Source organism: Dendropsophus ebraccatus, chromosome 13 (assembly GCF_027789765.1).
Source record: "Dendropsophus ebraccatus isolate aDenEbr1 chromosome 13, aDenEbr1.pat, whole genome shotgun sequence".
In the NCBI taxonomy this organism is placed as follows: Eukaryota; Metazoa; Chordata; class Amphibia; order Anura; family Hylidae; genus Dendropsophus; species Dendropsophus ebraccatus.
Window position 1 is genome coordinate 5,625,143 of NC_091466.1, and position 21,856 is coordinate 5,646,998.

Here is a 21,856-nt window from a genome sequence, read left to right on the forward strand (position 1 = left end):
GACAGTGTCCTATTACTGGTATTTTCCCCGACCACCCTTATGTAATAGGGACAGTGTCCTATTAGAATGTTGCTCCTAATATATATTCATTAGCAAAACTTGTAAAATTCATATCAAAATTCAGTTCTACATTTTTAAAGATTTCTTTTAAAGCTGGAGTCGGAGTTGGTACACTTTTTTCCGACTCCAGCCAAAACTCAAAACTAGCTCCAAATCCGACTCCAGCCAAAACAGCTCCGACTCCACAGCCCTGCCGATATTACCAATAATACCAGTATATAGGAAATATTATCACCATACATATTACCGCCACACTGATACTGACCAAATCCTGTATACCGAGACCAATATTACCAATACCAGTATACAAGGGGCAAATATTACCGCCACACCATGACCACCATATTGTTACTGACCAAATCAAGTACACTAAATCCAATAAAACAAAGTACCAGATTACAAGTAACAAATACCATCACATACTGACTAACACCACCGCTGCTACTGACTAATACTACCACATACTATCACCATCGCTGCTACTAACACAACCGCTGCTACTGATTAACATCCACTGTACAAAGACCAATATCACCTCATCCAGTCATATAGAGGTAGCCTCAGCTCTACACAGGTTCTTTACACCATATACATTACAGTGCAGTTACATCAGGTGACTCACAGGCGACGTCTTCTCTGATCAGAGTTCTTCCCTTTTCATCTTCTTCTTTTTCTGCCCTGGGCCGTTATGAGAATTTATCCGTGCCACGAATCCACCTGACAGACATATTAGGCTCCTCACTCTGGCACCATCCTCATCTTTCTACAAACTGCACATCTGTCTTGTCCCCTTTGTGCCCTCATTAGGTGGGTAGGCTGGCGCTATGTGATCCCCCTTATAGTATATACCCCCTCTGTGTAGTCCACTATAGTACATGCCCTATTGCATACACCCTCTGTATAGTCCACCTTATAGATGCCCCCCTATGTTATCCCCCTTATAGATGCCCCCCCCCATGTTATCTCCCTTAAAGATGCTTCCCCCATGTTATCTTCCTTATAGATGCCACTTATGTTATCCCCCTTATAGAGATGACTCCCCATGTTATGCCCCTTATAGAGATGGCCCCCCATGTTATCCCCTTTTTAGAGATGCCCCCTGGTTATCCCCCCTATGGATGTCCCCTAGTCTGTGCAAAGCAGATTAAAAAAAAACAAAAAAATCAACAGCTCACCTGACAACTCACTCCCCCGTTGTTGCTCTTCTCTCCTGCAGGCTGATACTGGCCCCCAGCTGCCGCGCGGCTCCCCGGCTCTGTCCTGTCCCAGCCCCGTCCCCGGCAGCATACGCACAAGGGAGCTCTGTGTGTGCGCCGAGGCTGTTACTTCCGGAACAGTTGATCGTTTAATAAGACCTGGACCTATTTTGATTGTTGCTCGTTCGCAAATTGTTCGCATTGAATAAGATGTCGTTCGGTCGTTCCCAGTAATGAGAACGCAATAGCGACGACAAGACGACCGCAAGAACGATCAAAAGTAACGATTATCGTTCCATGTAAATGGGTGAACGATTTCAGGTCCTTCACAATAGCGGTCGTTTGGATCGTTTATCATTAACGATTTTGCGAACGATAATCGTCCCGCGGAATAGGGCCCTCAGAGGCATCTGCGTGGGCGGACACTCAGGGGATTGGCTGATGCCAGGCGGAATGTCTGCCAATAAAGGGTGACAATCTACTGTGAGTTTGACAAGCAGTGGTGAGCGCTACTCCAGCAGAGAGAGAAAGCAGCACCCCCCCCCCCCCCCAAGTGTCAGGCCAGGGCTGCACTATGGCTCCTATGAAAACCTGAAGAAGTGACTATAGTCCTAATAGGATAATCCTCTCTCTGTGCTAAGATAACAGTAGATAATAGCCGGGGCCTTCCTGTAGGGTTACACCAGAGATGGCTGCAGGGCCTAAGGTGGCATAGAGTGCAGCGACTGGAGCTCCAGAATGACACTCATTCCTGTAGACGAGAAAAAGCCACACTGCATTACTCCACCCCACCCCCCCAAACACTGAATCACTCTCCCCAATACCACCACTCCCACCCACTGCACCCTCCCCCAACACTGCATCACTCCCATAAACTGCATAACTCCCACCCACTGCACCCCAACACTGCCCCACTCTCCCCGCCCTCCTCAACACTGCACAACTCTCCCCCCAACACTGCATCACTCCCCCCGCCCCCAACACTGCATCACTCCCACCAGCTGCACCCTCCCCCCAACACTGCATCACTCCCCCACCTCCCAACAGTGCATCACTCCTTCACTCTGCCCTCTACCCCCAAAGCTGCATCACTTCCCCTCAACACTACATTACTCCCCCCGCTCCTGTCCTCCCCAACACTCCATCCCTCCCCCGCCCCAACACTGCACCCCTCACCCACCCAACACTGCACCACTTCCCTGCCGCCCGACCCAATATAACAATGCACATTTACTCCAAACCTGAATCCTATCCATGAATGCATTCTGCCCCTCCCTGCACTGATAACCAGACAATCGGTCCCGTGCACACATCTAGTACAGGTTCTGTTCAGTCAATCAGGTCCAAACAATCCAGTGAGCAATATAAAAGGGACTTTAGACCCGTACACATAACACGCAGCCGTAAGGAGGATTGGACCGCTGCCAGTTATCAACCTATCAGGAGGTGTCCCTGTTCTCATTCACTGACAGCAAGCAGAGATGGGAAAAGAAACCCAAAGTGTGCTATAACAATACAGAATATGGCACCAAACAATGGTTAAGCTTAAACAAAGCCAAGCAGACAAGATCATTCAGCAATAGACGCCTGCAGATAACCTCGCCTTCTCTGGTGTCCTCTCCTTTCCTGCAGCTTTCATTCTTGTTTTTATTTTTAGACTCCTCCACTGTTGCGGCATCTTTTGCTTCTCTTGGTCTCACTAATGTTGAAATTTGGACTCCTTGGTGGTAGACCTTCACCTCCCTCTCTGCTTCACTGATGCTTGTAGACCTTTACCTTATGTCTATGCTCCTCCACCAGCCGGGACTGATGCTTGAAGATCTTCACCTCCCTCTCTGCTTCTCCACCAGCCAGGACTGATGCTTGTAGGCCTTGACCCCAGCTCTGCTCCTCCACCAGCCTGGACTGATGCTTGTAGACCTTCACCTCATGTCTCTGCTCCTCCACCAACCAGGACTGATGCTTGTAGACCTTGACCCCAGCTCTGTTTCTCCACCAGCAAGGACTGATGCTTGTAGACCTTCACCTCCCTCTCTGCTTCTGCACCAGCCAGAACTGATGCTTGTAGACCTTCACCCTAGCTCTGCTTCTCCACCACCCAGGACTGATGCTTGTAGACCTTCACCTCATGTCTCTGCTCCTCCACCAGCCGGGACTAACGCTTATAGACCTTGACCCCGGCTCTGCTCCTCCACATGCCAGGACTGATGCTTGTAGACCTTCACCCTGGCTCTGCTTCTCCACCACCCAGGACTTTACTTGTAGACCTTCACCTCATGTCTCTGCTCCTCCACCAGCCGGGACTGATGCTTGTAGACCTTTACCTTATGTCTATGCTCCTCCACCAGCCGGGACTGATGCTTGAAGATCTTCACCTCCCTCTCTGCTTCTCCACCAGCCAGGACTGATGCTTGTAGACCTTGACCCCAGCTCTGCTCCTCCACCAGCCTGGACTGATGCTTGTAGACCTTCACCTCATGTCTCTGCTCCTCCACCAACCAGGACTGATGCTTGTAGACCTTCACCTCATGTCTCTGCTCCTCCACCAACCAGGACTGATGCTTGTAGACCTTCACCCCAGCTCTGTTTCTCCACCAGCAAGGACTGATGCTTGTAGACCTTCACCTCCCTCTCTGCTTCTGCACCAGCCAGAACTGATGCTTGTAGACCTTCACCCTAGCTCTGCTTCTCCACCACCCAACTAGCCAGAATCCTACCCCACACTGACGAGGGGCAAAAACCCCGAAACGGCTGTCTGTGGGTGGAAGCCTGCCTTTGCAAGCCCTTGTCATGATCGCAATACTCGCACCTTGAGTTAGACATTGACAAAAGGGGCCACCCTGTTGTTTCCCTGTCTATGTTCCAATACTCGCAACCGAGTGGGACTTAAGGGGTTATTTATCAGGGTGGTGTGGTGCTCTCCCCATCATGGAGGCACCCCGTTGGCAACAGGCTAGAGATATCTGGCTATCCCGTGTTTTGAGACTCGTAACTGAGGCTCCACGGACTCTTGTTTTGCATATTTAAATTTTTGGGGGCATCAGTGGAGACTCTTGATTGAGTACTTCTGATAAGGCCAGCGATACGATTTTACCTACCTGCACCGTACCTGTATTACTACATATATATATAGGCCTCTTGCTCAGAAGCTCCAGCATATTAGAGAGTCCCTGATAGGGTTAACTTATAGTTGGACCATTTCTTACCTTGGAAAACTTCTGATATGACACTAGAAAGAATGTTTTGTCTCAAGAACTATTTCCCTCAGAGACATGTTTATCAGCGTCCAAGGCCGTTCTCAGAGGAAAGTTGCCTGTCTGTTACAGTGGGAATAATGTGAAAGTATCATTGCACAGAATGTATTGTTCTAACCTTTTTGAATAATAATAATGAATACTAATATAGATGCCATTGCGCATGACTGAATATCTAAATCACTAGCACCGCCTCATCTATGTCTTATTAGCATTTGTTACCACCCTATATTTTATCTGTCTATAAAATGTGATTACCATAATAAAACTTGGGCCATTTTCTCCAGGCTTATAATCATGATACATTGTCTTATCTGTGTCAGTGACGTATAAGTAACGAGCTGGTAATACTGCAGGATTCCAACTCTAGATATAATTAAAAAACCATCCTTTACCTGGGTTTTTGGCTTCTCTCCATAGAGAGAGGTCAACATATAAATTTAACCTTAACATTTGGCGTCCAAACTGGGACTCAGCCTCTTGCAAACTAGAACGCAGACAGACGGGATGTGGTGATTTATCCGTCATCGGACGCGCAGATATAACTGGCCAGGTAAGAAAGACTTTCCCTTCTTACGTACTATCTGCGCCTCAGGGGAACGGATCTAATGAGATTCCCGTCACCTGTGTTCTCTATATGTTTGTAAAGCTGAGTCTAATTGTTAGACAAAGAACTCTGTAACCCAGGATAGGACAAGGTTAAAGTGCTGCATTGCCGTCGCAAACTGTTGTGTGATTGAGATAAGCTGTTGCTGTATTTATGCTGAATTAAGGAAAGGGATTGCCGAACTTATTCACTTCTGCGTCCTTACGGGGAGGCTGTGATTAATGCTTAACCCTTGTAATACAGCATGGCATCGAGAACACCTGCGAGGTCACAGACAGTAGGCACATAACTTTTGGAGTGAACGGGTTCCTGATAAGTGATATCTGTCTCGAGCAGCGGGAACAATACTTGTATTGATCCCATTACTTGTGCTTGTACTGTGGTAGAGAGCAGGTCAGAAGATCTGTGACTTACCCCCTTGCCCCCTAGGAGGAATTAGCAACGAGGGACAGTAGGTTGCTGTAGTGCGTCGCCATAGTGTGTCACTGTGACGGCTGGGCCTATAGCAAGGTTGCTGTAGTGCGTCGCCATAGTGTGTCACTGTGACGGCTGGGCCTATAGCGGCTGTGCTTGTTAAAACCTAAGGTTTAGGTTTCGTTCCCCAATACGCTACCTAGGGATTAGCTGAGCAAGGATGAGACAGTTATTCTCTAAAAAAAAAGGGATCACCAGTCTCCACAAGAAGTTTATGTGAAGCTGATGTGAAGCTAAGAAAGATATAGTTAGCGATGGGCATGTAAAGATGCAGTGCAAGATCTAGAACAGATCTTTAGGAGGCTTGATATGAAGGCAGATACATGCCTTAGCCCCACCAACCTCTGGCTCTCTGACCAACACTTGGGAAACCCCTTACACTCCTGTGCACACTTATTTTTGCCTTGTGGGTAGGTAACCAGACCTACATGTAACATGCAGGGCAAATGGGTCCTTGGAATTTCCAGGAATCTTAGGGGTTAATCGAAGTACTATCCCTAAGGGGGAATCAAGGATTAGAGTTCTAAGAGGGGAGGGTGGGAAGTAGATAGAGAGATGAGAGCCAGAGGGTCAGACAGAAGGAAAACATTTAGGATAATGGGTGGGAAGCACAGGTCCAGCTGGGTGGACATGTCATGTGCCGGTGACCAACAATATCTAGATAAGACAGAATATTGTAGTGTGTGTGGCAGACCCAAGCCACATCATTATGTTACACCATTGTACCCAGTTTATATCTGTATACAAACCCCAGATCCTGCGAAAAGCCAACCTATCTCCAATGGTGGCGTATAGACCCTTTGTTCTGCAGGAATCTTACCCTTGGTCAGCTGTTGAAGTAGTTACTTTGATTTTAAGTGCCCCTTACCTGATAGTAAGACCAATGCCTTTGTGGAGGTGGGCAGCCTAACCTCAAATAGTGTACATTGCCATGTAAGTGTCTAAGTACAAAGCCACGTACTCAGACAAGGAGAACAGTCCAGCTCATTGCTAGATACAGTACTGAGAGAGCTGAAGAGGTTAATTAATGCTGCGTAGTGAAGCAGCATACAAAGTTTTTTTTGTGTGTTATTTGTTATGTTTTGTACAAGGCCATCAACCAGCTCTGAGGGCTGCAGATCACATGCAAGCAGCATTAGGGAAAAAAAAGAATCAGAGCTGTTAGTGTAATGTAATGTAAGCTCCTACATTATACTGTATTTCAGCCAGTCTTACTAAGCTGGTGTTCCCCTTTAGAAGTATGTTACGTGTTAAAAAATGTTGATCATTTTCTGTTGTCCCGACCGTGGAACATTTGCTTATTTGTGTACGCCACTTTTCTGTAATCAGCCCTCAAAGATGGCGACTGAAAGCCAACCACTCCCCATATCATCCACGTCTGTATTATAATTGTGACGTCTCAAAACCATGCCCTAAGCCAACACCCCTATATCCGGTTATCTAGTCCGGAGGCCATTTTAACTCCTGGCATTTCTGTCCTCCGCCCATACTGCTTAGTGTCACTGAGGGGGCGGGCACAGGACTCTCCGATAGAGTCTAACAACTGTTTTGCACATTTATTAATGAATATTATTACCTGATGGTGAAGAAAGTTAGACAAAGGTTTGTTGAAAGGAAAAGTATAGAGACTGTTTGAAGGAGCTGGGTCTATTAGACCTATTAGTGTATAAGATTGTTATACGGAAGTGTCAGTAGGAGGAGTCAGAGAGAAAAAGTACGTTTTATTAGGAATGTCAAGAGAAAAGTGATAATTGGTAAAGATCAAACGCAGAATTTTGTGCACTTATTAAGAACCCAATGGTATAAGGAGCCTGTAGTAACTTATTACTGTAACTTACACATTTATTTAAAAAGTATATATATGTATCCCAATATATATTGTAAGCAGATTTTCTTTAAGTGTGTGTCCCCAACGTATGATATTTCAAAGAAGAAGTAGTTTACTATAGTAAAATATATATACTTCTAAGGAGTAGTAACTTACTACTGTAATATATATTTCTATGTAACTTTATTTAACAAGTCTTTATATATATATATGTGTATATATATATATATATATATATATATATATATATATGTGTATATATGTGTACACATCTATCCTAATAAGTTCTACGCAAATTGTTTTTTTTCCTACTAAGTTATAAGTATGTGTGTCACTGTCCAAGGTTACAGTCTGGTGTATAGGAGCACATCTGATATCTTCTGTAACTTCAAGGATGATTAGAAAAAAAATAAATAAATAAATAAACTTCCAAGAAGTTTTAACTCTTGTATCTATGATTTTACTGCTCACTGCTCAAGGTTAGAAGTGAAGCTCAGAGCGTTCTGCTTACTGATAAGAGCAGCGTATTGAAGGAATATTCATTTCAGCGAATTCATTAAATTTTTTTAATGTTTTTATTTTTAGGGGTAACAGTTTTGTGATGATTATAGCAAACTTAGCTCATGAATATATATATGTACTTTTATCCCTAGTAAAAACCAAACCCATGTCCATGGCTCCAGTCTGCACTCCTTATGCCCCCCCAATATATATATATTTTGTGTTAAGTGCATTGAATCCAGCATCTCTGTTGCCTCTTGATGTAGATTCAAATGGGGGAGGGGATAGAGGTGAATGGAAATGGGAGCAGCCCATTTTGATGGAGTAGCCAATTTTGATGTTTTAAATTTTTTTAAACACCGTACAAATTTTTTATTTTTGAATAAGGATGTTTTTGTTACTTATTGTGTTTGATATTTTAAATTGTGAAAGATGAAAATGTAATTGAAAGCCCAAATATTAATGAAAGTTTAAAAGTTTTCATTGTAGATTATCCCAGACTTTTCAAAGATGGATGACACAAGACGCAAGGATATATGGTGACCGCCATGCAGTGTGACGTTCCACTGCAGAAACCGCTCCTGCTATAAGCTGGAGGTGAGGACAATCACTGAGACATGTAGGATGGTTGAAGGTAACTGTGCAGATGTCTATATGAAGCCCACCATTATGGGTTAATTGGCAAATTAGAGATTTGTTTGGTCCCTGGGCTTACCAAAAACACTTGTAAAAAAAAAAAAAAAAAAAACTGTTCAAAGAAGAAGAAAAGCTGCCATAAGAGCGGCTGACGCAACGTTCACGCAGACAAACCCTGATGCCAAAAAGGGTGATGGATGATGGATAAAGCTGGTGATGCGGTGGTTTCTGTGCTCTTCCTGAGGTAACTGTACAAAGCGTACAAGGGAACGGGGAGATGTTTCCGGTCTCTTCCTGAGGTAACCGTACATAGTGTACAGGTGGAGGGGGAGATGTGGATCTGTTTGTTTTTAAGTCTTTTCCAGAGACAATCAGCAACAAGCTGTGAGACCAGCGGATGGAGAAGAGGTACAGGGTAAAGATGGCATCCAATAACTATTTGCCGACAGCCTTGTATCCCACTGTAAGTTATCTGACAAAACCAGCAGAAGGAAGCCATGTGCAATGTGATGTAGTATCCTCACATTGGGCGGCCCAGGGGACAACAAATATAGCAGAGAGGGTTGTGTACGGCTGTATTATCTACACCTGTCATAACCTACTGTAAGTAACACCATAAAGTGCCTGTCTGCATAGTCTGTCATCTTCCTGCCTGTTTTAGGGAATGTAAGTGGACGTCATCCACCTGCCACAGGTGGCCTATATAGGTATGTCCTTGTCTGTATTGGTGTCTTCTTTACAGGTCAGCCAAAACTATGGGAGACGACAAAGCCAATGTCTGAGGTGATACTAGTGGCCTTAAAAGAAGCGATATAACTGAGGCCAAGAGTCCAAGTGTCTGTAAAGAGGCCTGTCAGTCAGAAGATAGGTTTAAGGATAAAGGATCCATACCAATGCTACTATTACAAAAAGGATCATATGATATATATTATTCTCATAATAAGGTCTTTGAAACCTTAGGTGATGTATGGTTTACACTTTGCTTTTATTTCTATGGTGGTTATTTTATGTGTAATATGTGATGATCTCAGTCAGACAAGAGACAATTCAGTAGGATCCAAATATTATATCGGTAATAAACGCCCAGTCACTTCATATTATTGGTGTATGTATTATACTATATGATTATGTACAGGAAGAGATGTGACCATGCGACCAGTCATTAGTCCTGTGGGATCTAATCATAAAGACGTTTTCTAGGTACAAAATGAAGTAAAAAGACTAAAAAGAAGTGGAAATTTTTAGAATCCGGTACTGAAGATTGTGAATTCACTAATTGGTTATTATAAGTGAATCTAATGGTTACATAGTAGGTCACATTGTGGAGATTTATTGCATTTATCTGTTGTGCTGTTTTTGGTTTATGTATCAATGAATTTTTATTTTTTGCTTTTGCCATGAGATAAGATTTGTTCACATCTTAACTTTTCTTTTTCAGAAATTTTTTAAAGTTAGTTTTTGTGACTTTCCAATACCCACATGATACCAAAGTGGTAGAGTCCTTGTGATAGAGTCACATCTGTTATATACAGTGAAGAACTTATTGTCTGATCACTCAGTGTCACAGGGAGACGTAGGAGTGACAGGAGACTAGTTAGGTTCGGGACGGAGGATTGTCTTACCTTTAAAGCAGTCCTACGGTAAAGGGACCTAGAGAAGGGGGCTACATCTGTAGTCAGGATTAGGGACAAATCTTAGGGACAGGAGTGATGAGACAATAAGGTTTGGTTATTTTGATAAAATCCGGAGAGGTATTTGTCATATATATATGATTGTTTGAGTATTGATAATAAGCTTTTATTTGTCTTGTTGTAACTAAGCTGTATATTGATGTATACTATACAGACTCACCCATTGTTTAGTATTTTCTTTCGGTTATTGCAGATCTTCCTACCTCATCTGCTGTAAGTTTGTTCCGCCATCTATAACTTTCAATAAAACGTATGGTACTATTTTTGTCTATCCTATGGTGATGCCCATAAACTAATGGGAGTCCTTCAGGGTCTCATCCAGGTGGTCTTATGCACAATACTGATCTGTTTTTCAGTAAAAGTGTTCATGTGTATTTTCTCTCGTATAAAACCTCGACAAACAGGAAGAAGCTTCACCCTCATATAAGAGACTAACGTTACTATGCTTTCTTTCTCTTGTCGGTTCTCTTGAATCTGTGCCGCCTGGACATTTCTGGAGGTTGGATGCTGTACTAGTACTTGGAGGATGTTTTCACCTGTGGTCCCTTGATCAACCTGCGGCTGAGGGTGGAGTCCTTAAAACCTCCGGCTACGACCCAACCACCAGTGATGACCCATATCCATGCTTCACGGATGTCAAATGGGGGAATGATAAGGCCAGCGATACGATTTTACCTACCTGCACCGTACCTGTATTACTACATATATATATAGGCCTCTTGCTCAGAAGCTCCAGCATATTAGAGAGTCCCTGATAGGGTTAACTTATAGTTGGACCATTTCTTACCTTGGAAAACTTCTGATATGGACACTAGAAAGAATGTTTTGTCTCAAGAACTATTTCCCTCAGAGACATGTTTATCAGCGTTCAAGGCCATTCTCAGAGGAAAGTTGCCTGTCTGTTACAGTGGGAATAATGTGAAAGTATCATTGCACAGAATGTATTGTTCTAACCTTTTTGAATAATAATAATGAATACTAATATAGGTGCCATTGCGCATGACTGAATATCTAAATCACTAGCACCGCCTCATCTATGTCTTATTAGCATTTGTTACCGCCCTATATTTTATCTGTCTATAAAATGTGATGACCATAATAAAACTTGGGCCATTTTCTCCAGGCTTATAATCATGATACATTGTCTTATCTGTGTCAGTGACGTATAAGTAACGAGCTGGTAATACTGCAGGATTCCAACTCTAGATATAATTAAAAAACCATCCTTTACCTGGGTTTTTGGCTTCTCTCCATAGAGAGAGGTCAACATATAAATTTAACCTTAACAACTTCATTGGAATTTTTTTCGCTGTTCTCCTTGAGTTCAGTGATTACTGTGTTTTGTTGGTTGATTTTTCATTGCCCCAACTAGCCAGAATCCTACCCCACACTGACGAGGGGCAAAAACCCCGAAACGGCTGTCTGTGGGTGGAAGCCTGCCTTTGCAAGCCCTTGTCATGATCGCAATACTCGCACCTTGAGTTAGACATTGACAAAAGGGGCCACCCTGTTGTTTCCCTGTCTATGTTCCAATACTCGCAACCGAGTGGGACTTAAGGGGTTATTTATCAGGGTGGTGTGGTGCTCTCCCCATCATGGAGGCACCCCGTTGGCAACAGGCTAGAGATATCTGGCTATCCCGTGTTTTGAGACTCGTAACTGAGGCTCCACGGACTCTTGTTTTGCATATTTAAATTTTTGGGGGCATCAGTGGAGACTCTTGATTGAGTACTTCATTGGAATTTTTTTCGCTGTTCTCCTTGAGTTCAGTGATTACTGTGTTTTGTTGGTTGATTTTTCATTGCCCCAACTAGCCAGAATCCTACCCCACACTGACGAGGGGCAAAAACCCCGAAACGGCTGTCTGTGGGTGGAAGCCTGCCTTTGCAAGCCCTTGTCATGATCGCAATACTCGCACCTTGAGTTAGACATTGACAAAAGGGGCCACCCTGTTGTTTCCCTGTCTATGTTCCAATACTCGCAACCGAGTGGGACTTAAGGGGTTATTTATCAGGGTGGTGTGGTGCTCTCCCCATCATGGAGGCACCCCGTTGGCAACAGGCTAGAGATATCTGGCTATCCCGTGTTTTGAGACTCGTAACTGAGGCTCCACGGACTCTTGTTTTGCATATTTAAATTTTTGGGGGCATCAGTGGAGACTCTTGATTGAGTACTTCATTGGAATTTTTTTCGCTGTTCTCCTTGAGTTCAGTGATTACTGTGTTTTGTTGGTTGATTTTTCATTGCCCCAACTAGCCAGAATCCTACCCCACACTGACGAGGGGCAAAAACCCCGAAACGGCTGTCTGTGGGTGGAAGCCTGCCTTTGCAAGCCCTTGTCATGATCGCAATACTCGCACCTTGAGTTAGACATTGACAAAAGGGGCCACCCTGTTGTTTCCCTGTCTATGTTCCAATACTCGCAACCGAGTGGGACTTAAGGGGTTATTTATCAGGGTGGTGTGGTGCTCTCCCCATCATGGAGGCACCCCGTTGGCAACAGGCTAGAGATATCTGGCTATCCCGTGTTTTGAGACTCGTAACTGAGGCTCCACGGACTCTTGTTTTGCATATTTAAATTTTTGGGGGCATCAGTGGAGACTCTTGATTGAGTACTTCATTGGAATTTTTTTCGCTGTTCTCCTTGAGTTCAGTGATTACTGTGTTTTGTTGGTTGATTTTTCATTGCCCCAACTAGCCAGAATCCTACCCCACACTGACGAGGGGCAAAAACCCCGAAACGGCTGTCTGTGGGTGGAAGCCTGCCTTTGCAAGCCCTTGTCATGATCGCAATACTCGCACCTTGAGTTAGACATTGACAAAAGGGGCCACCCTGTTGTTTCCCTGTCTATGTTCCAATACTCGCAACCGAGTGGGACTTAAGGGGTTATTTATCAGGGTGGTGTGGTGCTCTCCCCATCATGGAGGCACCCCGTTGGCAACAGGCTAGAGATATCTGGCTATCCCGTGTTTTGAGACTCGTAACTGAGGCTCCACGGACTCTTGTTTTGCATATTTAAATTTTTGGGGGCATCAGTGGAGACTCTTGATTGAGTACTTCATTGGAATTTTTTTCGCTGTTCTCCTTGAGTTCAGTGATTACTGTGTTTTGTTGGTTGATTTTTCATTGCCCCAACTAGCCAGAATCCTACCCCACACTGACGAGGGGCAAAAACCCCGAAACGGCTGTCTGTGGGTGGAAGCCTGCCTTTGCAAGCCCTTGTCATGATCGCAATACTCGCACCTTGAGTTAGACATTGACAAAAGGGGCCACCCTGTTGTTTCCCTGTCTATGTTCCAATACTCGCAACCGAGTGGGACTTAAGGGGTTATTTATCAGGGTGGTGTGGTGCTCTCCCCATCATGGAGGCACCCCGTTGGCAACAGGCTAGAGATATCTGGCTATCCCGTGTTTTGAGACTCGTAACTGAGGCTCCACGGACTCTTGTTTTGCATATTTAAATTTTTGGGGGCATCAGTGGAGACTCTTGATTGAGTACTTCATTGGAATTTTTTTCGCTGTTCTCCTTGAGTTCAGTGATTACTGTGTTTTGTTGGTTGATTTTTCATTGCCCCAACTAGCCAGAATCCTACCCCACACTGACGAGGGGCAAAAACCCCGAAACGGCTGTCTGTGGGTGGAAGCCTACCTTTGCAAGCCCTTGTCATGATCGCAATACTCGCACCTGGAGTTAGACATTGACAAAAGGGGCCACCCTGTTGTTTCCCTGTCTATGTTCCAATACTCGCAACCGAGTGGGACTTAAGGGGTTATTTATCAGGGTGGTGTGGTGCTCTCCCCATCATGGAGGCACCCCGTTGGCAACAGGCTAGAGATATCTGGCTATCCCGTGTTTTGAGACTCGTAACTGAGGCTCCACGGACTCTTGTTTTGCATATTTAAATTTTTGGGGGCATCAGTGGAGACTCTTGATTGAGTACTTCATTGGAATTTTTTTCGCTGTTCTCCTTGAGTTCAGTGATTACTGTGTTTTGTTGGTTGATTTTTCATTGCCCCAACTAGCCAGAATCCTACCCCACACTGACGAGGGGCAAAAACCCCGAAACGGCTGTCTGTGGGTGGAAGCCTGCCTTTGCAAGCCCTTGTCATGATCGCAATACTCGCACCTTGAGTTAGACATTGACAAAAGGGGCCACCCTGTTGTTTCCCTGTCTATGTTCCAATACTCGCAACCGAGTGGGACTTAAGGGGTTATTTATCAGGGTGGTGTGGTGCTCTCCCCATCATGGAGGCACCCCGTTGGCAACAGGCTAGAGATATCTGGCTATCCCGTGTTTTGAGACTCGTAACTGAGGCTCCACGGACTCTTGTTTTGCATATTTAAATTTTTGGGGGCATCAGTGGAGACTCTTGATTGAGTACTTCATTGGAATTTTTTTCGCTGTTCTCCTTGAGTTCAGTGATTACTGTGTTTTGTTGGTTGATTTTTCATTGCCCCAACTAGCCAGAATCCTACCCCACACTGACGAGGGGCAAAAACCCCGAAACGGCTGTCTGTGGGTGGAAGCCTACCTTTGCAAGCCCTTGTCATGATCGCAATACTCGCACCTGGAGTTAGACATTGACAAAAGGGGCCACCCTGTTGTTTCCCTGTCTATGTTCCAATACTCGCAACCGAGTGGGACTTAAGGGGTTATTTATCAGGGTGGTGTGGTGCTCTCCCCATCATGGAGGCACCCCGTTGGCAACAGGCTAGAGATATCTGGCTATCCCGTGTTTTGAGACTCGTAACTGAGGCTCCACGGACTCTTGTTTTGCATATTTAAATTTTTGGGGGCATCAGTGGAGACTCTTGATTGAGTACTTCATTGGAATTTTTTTCGCTGTTCTCCTTGAGTTCAGTGATTACTGTGTTTTGTTGCTCCACCACCCAAGACTGATGCTTGTAGACCTTCACCTCATGTCTCTGCTCCTCCACCAGCCGGGACTAACGCTTATAGACCTTGACCCCGGCTCTGCTCCTCCACATGCCAGGACTGATGCTTGTAGACCTTCACCCTGGCTCTGCTTCTCCACCACCCAGGACTGATGCTTGTAGATCTTCCTCATGTCTCTGCTCCTCCACCAGCCGGGACTGATGCTTGTAGACCTTTACCTTATGTCTATTCTCCTCCACCAGCCGGGACTGATGCTTGAAGATCTTCACCTCCCTCTCTGCTTCTCCACCAGCCAGGACTGATGCTTGTAGACCTTTACCTCCCTCTCTGCTTCTCCACCAGCCAGGACTGATGCTTGTAGACCTTCACCCTAGCTCTGCTTCTCCACCACCCAGGACTGATGCTTGTAGACCTTCACCTCATGTCTTTGCTCCTCCACCAACCGGGACTGATGCTTGTAGACCTTGACCCCAGCTCTGCTCCTCCACCAGCCTGGACTGATGCTTGTAGACCTTCACCTCCCTCTCTGCTTCTCCACCACCCAGGACTGATGCTTGTAGATCTTCACCTCATGTCTCTGCTCCTCCACCAGCCGGGACTGATGCTTGTAGACCTTCACCCTGGCTCTGCTTCTCCACCAGCCAGGACTGATGCTTGTAGACCTTCACCCTGGCTCTGCTTCTCCACCAGCCAGGACTGATGCTTGTAGACCTTCACCCTGGCTCTGCTTCTCCACCAGCCAGGACTGATGCTCGTAGACCTTCACCTCATGTTTCTGCTCCTCCACCAGCCAGGACTGATGCTTATAGACCTTGACCCCGGCTCTGCTTCTCTACCAGCCAGGACTGATGCTCGTAGACTTTTACCTCATGTCTCTGCTCCTCCACCAGCCCAGACTGATGCTTTTAGACATTGACCCCGGCTCTGCTCCTCCACCAGCTAGGACTGATGCTTGTAGATCTTCACCTCCCTCTCTGCTTCTCCACCAGCCAGGACTGATGCTTGTAGACCTTCATCCTAGTTCTGCTTCTCCACCAGCCAGGACTGATGCTTGTAGACCTTCACCTCATGTCTCTGCTCCTCCACCAGCCGGGACTGATGCTTATAGACCTTGACCCCGGCTCTGCTCTTCCACCAGCCAGGACTGATGCTTGTAGACCTTGACCCCGGCTCTGCTCCTAGACATGCCAGGAATGATCCTTGTAGACCTGCACCTGGTGTCCCCACTCCTCCGCCAGCCAGGACTGATGCTTGGTGACCTTTATCTGCACTCTGGTGACCAGCAGATGTACTGCAGGTTAGCTTATTATTTATACACAACACTTAGCCATAGAGAAGATCCTTTCCCTTACACAATCCCTTGGAGGTAGGAGGGTGAACACAAGTATAGAGCTGCGCAACAAATTTACTTATTAATTATAACTAAGGTATTTCTACAGTGATTTGTCATTAACCCTTCATTTAGCCATTGAGGAGATATAAACACCACAAAGCTTCATCAGTGACCAAAGCAAACACTTTTATTCCCAGCACCCTCCTCATATCACAGATGTCTGACCCCTTTCTTTATATATGTATATGGGGCACTATGGGTGACAGTAATGAGGCAGGACAACCTTCCAACATGTACAAAGGGGTTAAAAATTGCAAAAAACATAAAATTATGGCAGCCAATAAAAAATGGTAACATCTATACACCAACAAGGTTAAAAAATGATACATGGAAATTAGAAAAATGCTACAGGTGACGCCAGTGACGCCGCCACAGCTCACAGTCTGATGTGACTTGGGGTCCCAGATATGACCCCCTGCCTTACAACACTACACGGTAAACACATGGACCCCGGGGGGCTGAACACCAGGGGAAATGCCCCAAAAATAAATAAGAAAACATACACATCTGTTAATACTGACAAGGCGGCAGCTTGGGGGCGCGTGATGCCCCTCTCTCATTCCAGTTAAAACAAACAACACAGAGCTGGGTACGAGAACCGGGCTACATAGAGGCATCAGTCTCCGCTCAGGGCTCCAACAATATGGCTGCAGGGACCCCCTAGGGACTGATGATGTGCACGGCTCACATAGGGTTGGACACGGCTTTGGCAACCGGTGGTGGTGACTATAGAATGTAAACGTGGCAGCCGCCATCTTTGGAAGACGAAACCTTGGCTCATGGTGACGAGAAAATAGGCAGCAAAAGTTAGGTCTGTTCCGGTGCCAAAAGAAAGGAAACAAAAGTAAAAGCAATGTCTTTGGCGCCTGTGATTAACCCTTCCTCATCCTAAGCAGCTGAAAACTTCTGGGTCGACATAATGTCAATGTAAACCAAGTGTTAAAACGGTGAAACTGGTGGAACAGAACGGTGTGGCTGAGTATCCCGCTTCCTAGCGTTGGGCGCTGGTTGGCATGCATCTGAAGAGATGCAAGAAGTGCTGGCTCTCGTCGCTCCCCTCAGTCTTATAGTCTCCAGCCGGTGAGAGGGTGGAAAGCGAGGACAGGAGGGGGTGTTTGCACATAACACATCAATGTCGCCCATCCTGGGAGAGAACAGTGCTGCCACCCTCCCCCCTGCTGTATGTGCACAGTCTCTGACTACAACGGAGACTGTGCTCCATATTGCACTTTCTATATATCGGCCGTCAGGGCGAGGCCTAGCATTCCAGTGTTGCACCAAATGTCTTGCGGCAGTCCAGAGCTTTGGGGCTGGGGAGCTGAGCCCGCCGCTTGCGCAGTTCTTCTTTTCCCAGAGAGCTCCCCAGTTTCTTACACGCCGTCCTGTATCTGCTGTCGAATGCAGCTGTGTGGAGAGGGGAGAGAGGGGGGTTAGTATCTGACGGTCTACAGCGATACACCCACCTGTGACAAGACTAAAACTCCCATCCAGCCCTGACAGCTGAACAGTGGTCTATAGGATGATATTCGGTCAGCAGGCTGGGCTGTCATGTGTCTATTACTCACCTACATCCATATGCTCTCTCCCCAGGGCGGCCATTGTCAAAAGCAGCATCTCTCTGTAGATCCCTCTGAAGGAGAACAGAGTGGAGTGAGCAACATACAGAACATTTTCTCAGAGATCCCCTTAAAGATATGATATGCTACCTCTGGATGATCTGCGGAGGGGAGTTCTGCTCCTGCAGGACATTAAGCAGCAGCGAGATTGCTTTATGGACCTCAAAGAGTCCGATAAAATTTAGGATCTTCTCCAGGAACTCCAAGGTGAAGGGGTGGGAGTGGGAGCGCCAGCCGTGCAGGTGGTTTGGGAGGTTTCCTATGTATTACACAGAAGAGACGGATGTTTATGGTGACCTGACCACCAGGTGGCAGAACTAAATTGTGTATGGCTGCGCTCTAAGAAGAACACCTCCACTTACGGTGCAGTTTCCACAGGGCATACATAGGCGGCCATCGGTCAGGATCCTGCTCCAGCACATCCCATAACAAGCGGACTCTGACCTGGGGATTGTCTGTGACCTGTGGGGCGGGAAGATCTGTACAATGAGGTCTCGGCCATGTGTTGCTGCAGTCAGACCCTCACTGATCAGGAATACCCATCAAGACATATCAAATGTTTTGGCCCGGCCTGTGCCCACCTGTACAGATTGCTGGACATGCTGGGAAGCCAATACGAGCTGCAGAAGGTTACTGGGCAGCGCCAGGCGTTGGAAGTACCAGACAAGGTTCCAGTAGATGATAGGATGGTTGTCCACCAGTTCTGGTTGGGACAGGAAGTCGCCACCTTCGTTCTCCAGCAGACTCTCCATCTCCTTGCGGAGGACCAACGGGCAGAGATAGGCAACAGTCACCATCTCCGAGTCCAGGTCATGGGCGCTGTGCTGATGGAGAGAAGAAGAATAGAGAAAACGGAACCCAATAGACTGAGGCAACATTGTGACCCTATACTGTACCTGAACGTCAGGGAAGCCATTGTGAGGAGCACGAGAGCCGTCTTCATCGAGCACCAAACACTGGTAGCGGTCACTTAGTACAGGTCCGTGGCTCCCGGTACCTCCATCTGTGGATGCCTCCGAGGGGCCATCAGTGCTACAAACACAACAGGCCAGGCCCATGAACAAAGGGGACTTATATTTTATTACATCCAACCCTAACACAGGGAAGTCATAGCTCACATATGCAGAATTATGTTCTCTTCCAGTAAGGATTACAACCGACGTGAGGCCCTTGTAAGAACCAGAACCCCCATATCAGGGTATGCCCGCCCTCACCTATGCAGTCTCTGCAGGTCAGTGATCTTGATGTTCAGGAACGGTACAAAGTGTTGTCCGCAAAACGTACATACAGTCTTCAGGTTGGAGTCGTCAGACGTCCAGCCAGCCATGATGTCCTCATCGTAGATTAGGGAGTGACAAGCTGGACACAGGGAGCAGCTGGAGAGCAGGACCTAAGGAGCAGGACAATGCTGGGAGTACTGGGAGCAGCAATGTCGTATACCCTGACAGGCCGAATACTCACCTCCACAGCAGGAGCCTCCTCGCCTCTGTCTAATAGACGCTCAGTTGATTTGTGAATTGCAAAGTTGCAGGTGGAAGTATCCGAAGAGTCGGCTTCACTTCCCAGGGACACCGAGCTCTGAAAGAAAGAGGGAGAAGCCTTGAGGACAGCGCTCTGCAGGTCAGTGCAGGGGGTTATGAATCTCCTCTATCAGGGTGAACCCCAAAAACAGTCAGGGTTCCCCCCACCATAATAAGACACTGTCAGGGTGACCCCCCACCACCATCATGAGACACTGTCAGGGTGACCCCCTACCACCATCATGAGACACTGTCAGGGTGACCCCCCCACCACCATAATAAGACACTGTCAGGGTGACCCCCTACCACCATCATGAGACACTGTCAGGGTGACCCCCCCACCACCATCATAAGACACTGTCAGGGTGCCCCCCACCATCATAAAACACTGTCAGGGTGCCCCCCACCATCATAAGACACTGTCAGGGTGCCCCCCACCATCATAAGACACTGTCAGGGTGCCCCCCACCATCATAAGACACTTTTAGGGTGTTCCCCACCATCATAAGACACTGTCAGTGTGCCCCCCACTTCATAAGACACTTTTAGGATGCCCCCCACCATCATAAGACACTGTCAGGGTGCTCCCCACCATCATAAGACACTGTCAGGGTGCTCCCCACCATCATAAGACACTGTCAGGGTGCCCCCCACCATCATAAGACACTGTCAGGGTGCTCCCCACCATCATAAGACACTGTCAGGGTGCCCCCCACCATCATAAGACACTGTCAGAGTGCTCCCCACCATCATAAGACACTGTCAGGGTGCTCCCCACCATCATAAGACACTGTCAGGGTGCTCCCCACCATCATAAGACACTGTCAGGGTGCCCCCCACCATCATAAGACACTGTCAGAGTGCTCCCCACCATCATAAGACACTGTCAGGGTGCCCCCCACCATCATAAGACACTGTCAGGGTGCCCCCCACCATCATAAGACACTGTCAGGGTGCCCCCCACCATCATAAGACACTGTCAGGGTGCTCCCCACCATCATAAGACACTGTCAGGGTGCCCCCCACCATCATAAGACACTGTCAGGGTGCCCCCCACCATCATAAGACACTTTTAGGGTGCCCCCCACCATCATAAGACACTGTCAGAGTGCTCCCCACCATCATAAGACACTGTCAGGGTGCCCCCCACCATCATAAGACACTGTCAGGGTACCAGGGTCACTGTTATGGAAGCAGCTACATCTGGTAATGTGTGGAGGGGTCTGACCTCGGAGGCAGTGGACTCGGGCCTTCTTTCCCTGTGACCCCTCCAGCCATGATGCTGCTCCAGCATGAGAGAAGACGGTGTGTCAGACATACTCCCGGCCTTCCTGAGCAGTGAGGTCCTGGACGGTTTTCGGGAGGGGGTGAGCAGCTGCTGGATCTTCCCTGCGAGGCTCCGTCTCCGCACCCCATCCCTGGAGCTGCTGCCGCTGCTGCTGCCTCCAGCCTCGTCCCGGTTCTTGCCGGTTAGGGCTTCGGTGGAGCTCTCGGTCAGGACCAGCTCAGAGTCTTCTGATGTGACTGTCCCGCTGCCGGTGCAGTCTGTGACAAAGCTGACATTGGATAAGCTTCCGTTTTCTGAGTGCCCAAGAATAAGTGGGGTCCCACAAGCTCTTCTAAGAGACCCGCTAAGAGATGGGCTGGTGTCCGGCCCCCTGGTCACCCCTTCAGCTTCCATATCCTCTATCACTAAGGAGGAAAATACAGGACATGTCAGGAACGCCTTCATGAAACCTCCCATAATGCATTGTGCCCGATGCGGCCTACATTCCCTCTCTGGCGGAATCCCTGTTACTTACAGTGCGTCACTCCCATCTCCAGCATACGGGCGTCACTCTGGGTACAGCTAACACTCCAGCTCTTCACCAGCTTCCCCGGAGCGGCATCCTCGGGGCCGCGGCTGGTGTGGCCAGCCCATGTGGTCTGTCGCAGCAGGTTCAGTCGTGGAGGCAGGTCCCCCGAGCAGCTATTATGTTTCCAACGTTCTGTAGAACAAGGCGAGAGAGTGAGGAGAAGCCAGACATGTCATCGGTGTATAAGTGTATCTATAGGGTAGTGATGTCACTGCTGTTCATTATACTCTATAACAGGACGAGTGAGAAGACACCTGACAGGGGTCATGGAAGCAGCCGTGTCATCCTAGTCATGTGTGAGGACCACCAATGCCTGAGCAATAAT

At 47.1% G+C, this 21,856-nt stretch overlaps 1 protein-coding gene and 1 long non-coding RNA gene across 3 annotated transcripts in view; one reads left to right on the forward strand and one right to left on the reverse strand.

Moving 5' to 3' along the window:
• The first annotated feature begins 4,267 nt into the window (after window positions 1–4,267).
• Window positions 4,268–11,384, forward strand: LOC138770397 (uncharacterized). The gene is made up of 2 exons (XR_011359469.1): window positions 4,268–5,572; window positions 5,628–11,384. It is a non-coding gene; the product is annotated as an uncharacterized lncRNA (long non-coding RNA).
• A 5,260-nt stretch (window positions 11,385–16,644) lies between these two features.
• Window positions 16,645–21,856, reverse strand: part of DENND4B (DENN domain containing 4B) — a 33,415-nt gene continuing 28,203 nt past the window's right edge. For both annotated transcript variants that reach the window (XM_069951187.1, XM_069951188.1), the window contains exons 20-29: window positions 21,478–21,663; window positions 20,904–21,367; window positions 19,617–19,733; window positions 19,370–19,545; window positions 19,052–19,187; window positions 18,737–18,979; window positions 18,518–18,617; window positions 18,246–18,414; window positions 18,105–18,169; window positions 16,645–17,943 (exon numbers count right to left, since the gene is read on the reverse strand). In XM_069951187.1, the coding sequence (XP_069807288.1) occupies window positions 17,798–17,943; window positions 18,105–18,169; window positions 18,246–18,414; window positions 18,518–18,617; window positions 18,737–18,979; window positions 19,052–19,187; window positions 19,370–19,545; window positions 19,617–19,733; window positions 20,904–21,367; window positions 21,478–21,663 (1,802 nt within the window). In that variant the 3' untranslated portion in view covers window positions 16,645–17,797. The remainder of the gene's footprint in view (window positions 17,944–18,104; window positions 18,170–18,245; window positions 18,415–18,517; window positions 18,618–18,736; window positions 18,980–19,051; window positions 19,188–19,369; window positions 19,546–19,616; window positions 19,734–20,903; window positions 21,368–21,477; window positions 21,664–21,856) is intronic.